This window comes from Penaeus chinensis, chromosome 7 (assembly GCF_019202785.1).
Source record: "Penaeus chinensis breed Huanghai No. 1 chromosome 7, ASM1920278v2, whole genome shotgun sequence".
Classification (NCBI taxonomy): Eukaryota; Metazoa; Arthropoda; class Malacostraca; order Decapoda; family Penaeidae; genus Penaeus; species Penaeus chinensis.
The window spans coordinates 38864160-38874159 of NC_061825.1; the positions used below are offsets into that span (position 1 = coordinate 38864160).

At 37.5% G+C, this 10000-nt stretch overlaps 2 protein-coding genes across 2 annotated transcripts in view; one reads left to right on the plus strand and one right to left on the minus strand.

Annotated features, from left to right (window-relative positions):
• Positions 1–1680, plus strand: part of LOC125027084 (alpha-1,4-N-acetylglucosaminyltransferase-like) — a 7461-nt gene extending 5781 nt beyond the window's left edge. Inside the window, exons 4-5 of the mRNA XM_047615880.1 lie at positions 598–788; positions 1245–1680. Coding sequence (XP_047471836.1) covers positions 598–788; positions 1245–1667 — 614 coding nt within the window. The 3' untranslated portion in view covers positions 1668–1680. The remainder of the gene's footprint in view (positions 1–597; positions 789–1244) is intronic.
• Positions 1681–4042: 2362 nt separating this feature from the next.
• The window catches only part of LOC125027083 (TBC1 domain family member 10A-like), a 35752-nt gene continuing 29794 nt past the window's right edge, over positions 4043–10000 (minus strand). The window contains exons 4-9 of the mRNA XM_047615879.1: positions 9570–9707; positions 9226–9403; positions 8802–8876; positions 8316–8430; positions 7953–8104; positions 4043–7685 (exon numbers count right to left, since the gene is read on the minus strand). Of these exons, the coding sequence (XP_047471835.1) occupies positions 7584–7685; positions 7953–8104; positions 8316–8430; positions 8802–8876; positions 9226–9403; positions 9570–9707 (760 nt within the window). The 3' untranslated portion in view covers positions 4043–7583. The remainder of the gene's footprint in view (positions 7686–7952; positions 8105–8315; positions 8431–8801; positions 8877–9225; positions 9404–9569; positions 9708–10000) is intronic.

Sequence of the window (10000 nt, forward strand, 5' to 3'; positions counted from 1 at the left end):
GAGAGAGAGAGAGAGAGAGAGAGAGAGAGAGAGAGAGAGAGAGAGAGAGAGAGAGAGAGAGAGAGAGAGAGTGAGAGAGTGAGAGGTTTGTGCGTGTGCGTGTGTGTGCTTTATATATATTATGTAGGTCTTTGCATTTTTTTTTCTCTCTCTTTTTTATCTTGTTCTATGTAAAATGTTGATTTTTGTGTTATTTATTAATTGTTTTACATGTTGTTTTTTTCTATCTTTTAGTTGAGGAACTATCGTAACTCATGTTTATTTACGACGTTTTATAACCATTATCAATAACAATCCTAAACAAAAAAAACAAAAAATGCTAGAATATACAACTGCACGTACGGATACAACCTCCAATAATGATAAAGTCAGCCGTCCTTATCTATTAAAACAGTTACATGAACCTTAGATTATATTAAACTTTTAACTTATATTTCTCTTTATTCTTACTTTACATTTACGTTACTTTACTTATATTTTACTCTTCTATTTTACTTTCCTTAACTTTAACTCTTCATTTATCTTGCATTACTTTACTTTTTTTTTCAACATCTTGTCTTCAATCAAACTTCCATTTAAACTACCCCTAAACCCCAGATCGAGCCTCGGCCACAGTGAGCGACGCCGTTCGAGCAGAAATATTGCGTCGATTTGGGGGAACGTACGTGGACTTAGACGCCATAACTCTCCGTCCGTTCCCCGATTCCACGAACTGGCTGACGAGGGTCGACCACCGCCTCGTCACGGCCGCTGTTTCGTCCTTCCAGAGGCTGCATCCTCTCCTTCAGGTAACAGAGGGATTTCGGGGTTAAAATAAGGGGCGTCGGTTAGGGGCTACATTTTCTTAACTTTTTTTTTTTTTTTTCTATGTTACATCTCTATAGGTTCGGCAATAGCTTGAAAGTGACCCTAGAATGGCTTGTCCGTTTCGCTCGGCAATACCCCCTCCCCTTCTTGCTCCTTCCCCTAGAAATAGTTGAAATGGCGCCTCTGGGTTAAATTGGTTAGCTTTGTGACTTTTTGCTTCTTCTTGTCCTGCACTCTCTCTCTTTCTCTTTTTCTTTCTCTTTCTCCCTCTATCTCTCCTCCCTCTCCTTCTCCTCCTTCTCCTTCTCTGGCCCACCCCCTCTCAATAAGTTTACGAGTGAATGACATGTCTCACACATCCAAAAGCATCACTTCCATCTACTCGTCCTGTGGTGCGGAAATCAGACGTCCAGTAACACTAATTGCCCCATTGTCAGGCCGCCGCGTCCGCCATACCGACTTCCTACAACCCCTCGACGTGTTGTAGCGTCGGCCCCGACCTTTTCACCGACCTCCTGCACCGACAATGCCCCGACAACGTCACCATCCCGACCTCAGTCCCTTCCGACGCGACGGAGTACTGCGGGGACGTCACGGTCCAGCCGAGGAACCTCTTCTACCCCATCCACTATGGCTACGAGAGGGACGAACTCGAGAGCGTCTTCCGAGAGGGCGAAGGTCTGGGTGCCGCCTTCTTCTCGAGGGAGGAGACGAGGGGCGCCTTCTCCCTCCACCTCTACAACTCCTTGTCGCGCAAGAGGCTCGTGTCCCTCCGCGGTGATTCGGTTCTGAAGGAGGCGGCGAGGAGGAACTGTCCTAGGGTCTATCAGTATTTGTTGAGTCAGGATGGGTGGATGTAGTTGTGCGAGTGAGTGTGGGTGACTTTGCTTGAGAGAGAGAGAGAGAGAGAGAGAGAGAGAGAGAGAGAGAGAGAGAGAGAGAGAGAGAGAGAGAGAGAGAGAGAGAGAGAGAGAGAGAGAGAAAGAGAGAGAGAGAAAGAGAAAGAAAGAAAGAAAGAAAGAAAGAAAGAAAGAAAGAAAGAAAGAAAGAAAGAAAGAAAGAAAGAGAGAGAGAGAGAGAGAGAGAGAGAGAGAGAGAGAAACCCTGTGCACTTTACTGTTTATTTTTTCCACTGAAGAAAAAAATAGTGGTTTCCTTTTCATCATTTCCATCACAATTTGCGTTCAATCCTTTTCCTCAACGATTTAAATGCCCTAAAAGCTCCCCTGTTTTAACGTCACCCATAGTCACAACTTGACCATAACTTAATAATGTATGTATATAAACCACCTCTCCCTTCACACCCACATAAACCAAAGAACATTCAAGGTTGCGGCAAAGAGAGAGCACAAAGCCTCAGACACGTTGGGACTGAGTTCATGGAAGGCATATTTTAACCCATCAGTAGCTCCTTCCTGGCCAGTCAACAGCTTTACATTGGAGGTATCCTGCTGCTGAAATGACACATCGCCTAACTGTGTTCTGTAAATAACATCTGCTCTCGAGTTCCTTGGAAGTATGTATGTTCATATGAGACGTATAAGTAAGTTGGTATATTTTAGCTTGTTATTCATTTCATTCTTAGCTTTGATTCGGTTATTTGAAATTAAAATGTGTTGTATGTCAAGAGTATCATTAGATTTTACCTACTACTGCTGATTTATGTTTGATAGTGTATATATTATTTATTTTTTCCACATTCTCTATTAGTTAATTAACAAATAGATATGCTCTTCTTCGTCTTTGCAACACAATTGGTTGTGAATATTCGATGTTGTATGCCTAAGTATCATAATAAGAGTTTTATCTACTACTGCTGATTGATGTTTGAATGTTTTTAACAAATGTATTAAATTCATTAATATATTGTAGACCATATATGTAACGAAACTATAATAAATTTATATTGAGTATTAATTTCTTGTATTTGTCAATTTCCACAAGCACACAAATACTTTAATTTCATTTTCTTTTGTATGTGATATTGGATTCAATTGCATGATTATGTTTGGAAATATGACTTGTGTTTGCCTAGTAATTCTTATCCGACCACGTCATTTCATCAGAATATTTACGTAAAGTGAAGAGGCTTCTCTAAATCAATATTTAGTATATGCAGTTCACCAGAAGTTTATAAGAGAGATTCCAAATGATAGCACAAGTAACACTTTTTCTTAACAGTTCAGTAATTTAGCTAACAGTATTTCCGTCCATCTCACCATTAGCCAATAACTTTACTCCATTGAATTATAGCATCCTTTCTAAGACATCCTTTCTGTCATTTTACTGAGGAACTTTGAGAACATATTTATAAAGCATATGATCTCATGCATTGAGACCCTGCCACTTTACTCATTTTTATTCCTGTGGCTTAAGGTTTTCTGACCTTATATACAAAGTGAATTATCATTTAATATTTGTATCTAATCTCCCTCTTCCCCTGTATAATTATTTCATGTAATATAAAGAAAAACACGGACCAATTCCATTGTTTCTGGTAAGCCTCAATGATTGTACACACTACAAAGAAACTATGTAAGCTATAATGTAACTTCACTACATTTGGCAGGTTAAAACACCACGACAAGAATAGCCAATTTCTTAATAGAATGACCTTTATTTGTTTAAGAAGTGTATAAAATTTGTAATAAAATCTTGTGTAGAAATTATTACCCAAGTGTAAAAATGGTAAAAAGGATTTTGTAGGTGGCATTACAGATCTGCTTTTTTAAAAAGGAGAGTATAAAATTTAACATCTGTGTTTTTCCCTGCTTTTGCCTTTACTGTACTGTTGACAGCTAGTTCACTATATTTCACTGCAATGCAATTTCTCCTCACTAAATCAATAAGAATTGTTTTCACTTTTTCCTCCTAGCAGGCACAAATGTTTTATGATACCACAGAGTTAAATGGAGATACTAGCAGACATAATATTAATTGGGCAAACATGACACTAGCCAGCTTTTCTAAAATCAGCAAGTTTTCAATGCTGTTATCTTGACCCAGTCAAAAGTCCCATAAGCTGTATCCAATTCAGTGTGTATCCAATTCTTTGTTTTTTTCCTTTCTTTCTTCTTTATTTTTTGAAGCCCAAATTCAGTGCCTTTGATAATAACCATGAAAATCATATTGTTGAATTCAATGTATTCCTTTGATAAAAGTTTCATGGCACAAACAAACAAACAAAAAATGCTTCACATGCACCATCAGGGTATCTCTGATTATGAAGAACAAGTCATATGAAAGCTCTTTATTGATTTCAACTTTGATTCAATTGTTTCCTTCTTCCAAAATAAGACAAATTACAATTGAGTGATATTTCGTGATTGTGTGTTTAATACTGGTAAGACTTGATAAGCAGTCAGATATGTGCAACAAAAAGATGTTCACAATATTTTCCATCAAATAGCAAAAGCTGGATTATACACTCTTCTTTGATCTCAGTTGCAGCAACTGAAATAGCTACCAGTCACCTCAAGTTCGGTTAATAAGGGATCTTTTGACTTGAGAAACCCGTATTAGCTAAATAACATGATCTATCAGGGAATCGTAAAACAGAGGACCCCTTTGACACTCAAAATCATTTGTAGCAACATGAAGCTACCTACAAGGACATTCCATTTATAATCCTTTCAACTGCAAACATTTTGTCACTCTCATAATACAATGTCTCAGCTGATCATCACTTCTGAATACAGAGGTAATATAGCAAATTGTTCTGTCTCGCATCTACCTGTAAAATAAGATTATTAAAAGAAAAAAAGTACTGCTTGCCAATACGGACATTTTCCTTGAACCTAAGGAGACTTCTACTGAATATGAAGTGTGTCTACTTATCACTGGTCACCTAAACTATCCATCAACATTTTACCATTGGTCTAATACTCACCAACATAACTGAAAGGTCTTTAAAATCTTGCCATCTAATGCCTGGGAGAAACGATGGGTATGGAATGGAAATTGTCTACCGTTTAAAAATCAATTAAAATTTCAAAATAGGAAAAGGAGCCTTATCCACTAAAGCAGGATAAGTATTTATATATATAAAAAAAGAGGTTTAATAAAATGGTCCCATTTGCTATCTTTACAAAAAAAACACACAATCAGCACAGAACTAAATGGGGAACAAATCATTAATTTACTCGTGTGTGTGTGTGGTGACAGAAGTCTATGTTTGGTATATTTGCACATGGTACATGGACGAGGGAAGTGTGGGAGTGTGGGAGTGTGGGGGTGTGGGAGTGTGGGTGTTCAATAGTGTGGGGGTGTGGCTGTTCGGGACTGTGGGAGTGTGGAGGTGTGGGGGTGTGGGGGTGTGGAGGTGTGGGGGTGTGGGTGTTCAGGAGTGTGGGAGTGTAGAGGTGTGGGAGTGTTGGGGTGTGGGTGTTCAGGGGAGTGGGTGTGTGGACCATGGAAGTGTGAGGGCTTTAGCAAGTTTTCTTTGTACTGTATATGTGTCTGTACTGCTCTACTCTCTAACAACATTAAGAGTACACAACTTAAAAACAAAAAGAAAAACAATGAAGTTAATTTTTTTTAGGGGGGAGGGGGGTTAAAGAGTACGTTGAGACTTGATATCCAGTGTGTTATTTCAAAAGTAAAGATAAAAAGCACTCAAATGAAATGGAAATGTACAGTATGCAACTCCTGTTAATCTTATTTCTCTTTCTTCTCTGTATGTATAAGCACTTCGTCTTTTTCTTTTGGTTAGAGTTTCTCCTCGTTTTTGTTAGGCCAAAGGCATACTATTACCTATTATACCTAATTTCCAAGCTACATACTTTCACTTTCTAAAAATGATCAAAGAGAAAAAGAAATTAAAAAAATAAAAAAAAATTGAAAGTGAGCAACTTAATATGTTAATTCCTATTTCCTTATTCCACAAGTATAATGGATGTTGCACTAAAATGTGATTAAAATAAACAAACATTTACGCCACATCCGCTCATTAGGTATTGTATTTACTGATCTATTTTTTCAAAAGAATTTATTTTGCCTGGTTAGTTGGTTACACATATTGTCTCTGCTTCGTATCAGTTACTTTCTCTTACCTTTATCAAACTGTTGTCTAATAATCCATTTCAATTAACTGGAATAACAACAGAAAACACATCTTCAAATAAATATGAGAGATTCATAACCCTAAAGGAAATTAAGACAATATTCTAAAACATAAAACTAATCAGAGGTGTACAATCATTTTTCAATCTGAATAATCCAATTTACGGTTTTTTTCCAAACTTAGGTCTGGTTTAGTTCAACCGAAGACTTTTATATCTCCTTTTACCATTTAGGTGATATCTTACAATTAGGTTAATATAGGGTTTTTTTTTTTTTTTGGCATTTCAATTTATCAATATAAATTAATATCTAATATTAATGTGCAAGCTTTTAAACATCTGTCTGTACATTTTATACACATGACACAAAATATATATATATATCTCATCTAAATATATCATTCTTACATGCAAGAGGCACTGGTCAGTCCAATGGCCATTCACCAAAGGAAACACAACTATAACTTGATCAAATCTTATCCCCCGCTGTGCTTGCGGCATGCACTGCTCACACCCAAAACACACACACACTTGCCGATCCCGTCTGCGTCTCCCACACGCTACACTATGCTCAGAGAACCAGGTTTTTACGGCACACCTGTACAGGAACAAGTCCTTTTACCTTTGCTTGGGAAGAGTTTTGAAAAAGGGAAAAACAATCTTTCTAACTAGTTTCTTTCAACTCCTTTGGCCATTTGTACAAATGAAATACTGAATAGATGATATGCAAAATTCCTTATTACAAAGAACATCATCTAATATAATTCTTGCTAATGACACATCTGTATCCAAGAAATTTGGGGCCACATGTGCTCCGACATGAGGCAGTTTCTTTACTAAGTTTTCCGCTCCACGTGCGCCATCAAACCATCGCCAAAAGGAAGAATATACCAAAATATTTCTCTAAAGAACTATTAACAATCACTACTTCATGAACGATGTATCAACACCATAAAAATTTTCATTTCCTTCCTCTTGTTTCTCTTCCTTCTTTTTGTGGAGAGGGGTAAACTTGTACTAAAGCTAGGAGTGTTTCTGGAAGTGATCTTTCTTCTGTTTAATTTCTTTCTTTTTTCAGAAAAATAGATAACAAAAGATGACTTCATCAGATAATTTGCAACTTGAATGGAGCAACACACTCGCTTCACCTGGAAGATCTCTCAACAACACACACAAGGCAAGATTTATACATATCAGCATCATAACAAGGGAATCCGTCACACTTCAAATTACATTATACATATATTCCATTTCCCAATCAAAGGTCTGCTTTGGCCACCTCTCCTAAAGTCACCTCAGCATTTCCTTACAATGCTAATCATCTCTCATCTCCAGATACCTGAATTATATGAGGAAAAATATAAATCTCCAGACAGGATTCCAAACTTTCATCCAGATGCTGGCAACCACAGTCTTATTTGTCTAGTAAGCTGACTATCTCCAGCCTAATGGAACTAACATAGGCAACAAATGAATATTAGTGCATGGTGTACATTACACATCATTCATATGCATCATATGAGCACAGCAGTAAACCTGACATGCAGACTTCACATCTGGAAATGGCGCGAGAAGGATGTAGGTTTATTTCGGGTATGTAAAACAGATTATGGAATCTTGTATGGCATCACACTTTGTCATGTCGGTGAGCTAGCTCAGTTCGCTGTGGAACTCAGTGCTCAACGGGCTGGGCCTTGGCAGCCTCCATGCAGCATTCTATCTGCCATTTGTTGCAGCATCTTTGGCCTGTCTTCGCTTTTGCACTTGGCGCTGGTGTTCCCTCTGTAGGTCATCTTCACTCAGGTCCAGCCTTTGCATCTGCAGAAGCAAATTCCAAAGTCTTTAGAATAATGTTGAAATAAAATGTCAACTTTCTGATTTTACTTTACATATTTTCCAACGATGTATACCATACCAACATAAAGTTCTCGTTAGATAAGATTGAAGATTTTTACAGCAATACAATATTTCTTGTACCCTTTCTAAACATACACAATCTTAAAGCTTCCTCTTCTACTTATTTTAACAAACTTAATTTCAAACCTTCACTCTCTTCCTCTCTTTCAGAAAATCAGATCAGCGTACCTGGAATAAGAGGAAGCCTTCCGCCATAACACCATGCTCAATGTTGCGCAGGGCCTGGAGTGTCTCATACATCCCAGGGCATCGCTTGAGTACCTGCGGTCTCAGTCCATACTTCAGCAGCACCAAACCAACTCTGAATAACACCTTGACGCCTGTTTGGGTGATGAAAAAAGATTCATATTTTAGGCTTGGTTACTTATTGTTCAAAATGGCTTTTAATCCTAATGTTATCTATGCTTCAAACTTCTCTGGTAGTGAACACTACACTGCTAAACTGCAATAAAAGTTTACTTCGATGTCTATCACTGCACAACACCCACAGGCTTAAAGTAGAGAGCGTGTCATGCCTCTGTCTCTACCTACCCTCGCAAAATATCATGTCCCACACTCGTAGGACAGATGCCCAGGGTAACGTCCGTGAGAAGAGGCACATGAACCACTCTGTCATGTAGAGTACTGGCTCAATTTTGTGTTTTTTCTGAAATTGAAAAATCAGTTTTGTTAAAGGAAAAATCCTACTAATTATTGTTCTAATTATAATTCATGTTGGGTTTTCATTGCTCTACATACTAACATAATAGACATAGTGTGGCCAAGAAGTATCAGTATGAACATTCATATGAAATATCATTAATTATTAAGAAAAATATACATTGAAATCCATAACTATATATATAAAAATAATTTTCATAAGCCTACTTTCTCCATTCTTTCATTAACTCATATACAACATAAACAACAATTAACACATTTTAATACACTGAAGCTTAAACAACGAACTTAATAGCAATGAAATACATTCGTCTTACACAACCAACTTTCTGTCCGCACAAGTTGAGAAATACTTACAAGGTGTTTATAGGCCGAGGGTGAAGCTTTCTTCAAGAGTTTGTACAGGATATCACCATCTACCTGAATGGCTTCCTGAAAATGATATATTGAGTTTGAAGAATAATGTTTTATGTGTTTGAAGATCAGTAAACTACTCTCTCCTTCTCCCATTTTTTTCTTGCAAGAAAGTAATTTATGTATAGCATAACTAAGATATGAAAACTAAACAGTTACCAATGACTAGGCAGAAAATATTAGTCATGCTAGCAAGAATAGTAAATACATATTTTTATTTACCAAAGCTCATTTCAAATATGCATAAATGAGCTTCTCCAATCAAAATACTGTCTCAAAACAAAAAAAATTCCTTAGAAAGAAAAAAATCAACCAGCTTTATGCCCTAAAAACTTCCCCATCAACAGGTAATGAAAAGGTAGCTTACCAGACCACGAGCATAATAACCAGGAACATATTTGTCGCAGATAGCTTTTAAGCACCAGAAGGCTGGTTCTGCTGGCATCTGCATGAGGAGCACAGCAGCAATGGGGGCATGAGCCTGACAGTATTCATCGGGCGAGACTTGTGCATGAACCTTTAGGACTCTGAACAAATCTTCTTGTCTGAAAGATATCAAAAGCAAATAAGGATTTCTTTAATAATCTAGATAGTGACAAAATAGACCTCATTTATTAGTTCAAGAGAGAAAATCTGCACTATCTTGCAGTTCCTCTGACAGCACAGTGAAAAGATCCAGCAAGACACCTTCTTCCACCACAGGAAACTCACCCGTGGCCCCCCTTCTGGAGGAACATCTCATGAAGAGGAAACTGACGGTGGAGATCTTTTCTGATGTCATCCTCTAACCGAGGATCTGCAGGTGCCTCCGCCAGTTGGTCAAATACGCCCGGATTACGCTGCAATTGTCTGCAGGACAAAGATTACAAAATATGAATAAAATTACAGCACATGACTAATTATTCTGCATTCCCTAGAACAGTGTTTCCTAAGCTTCTTATAATGCAACCTTGAAGCCAGACTATGAGGAGCCTGGCCACACTCAGAGCAAAAAGATAATTTCATGGTTTTCATATCAATATCTATGAATCTTCAATGATTTATTCACAATTATTTTCCTATTCCACCTTAAAAGAATACTTTATAAAACAAAACTGTGATGTAAATATATATACATGTCATGCACCAAATTTTCCTTCTCT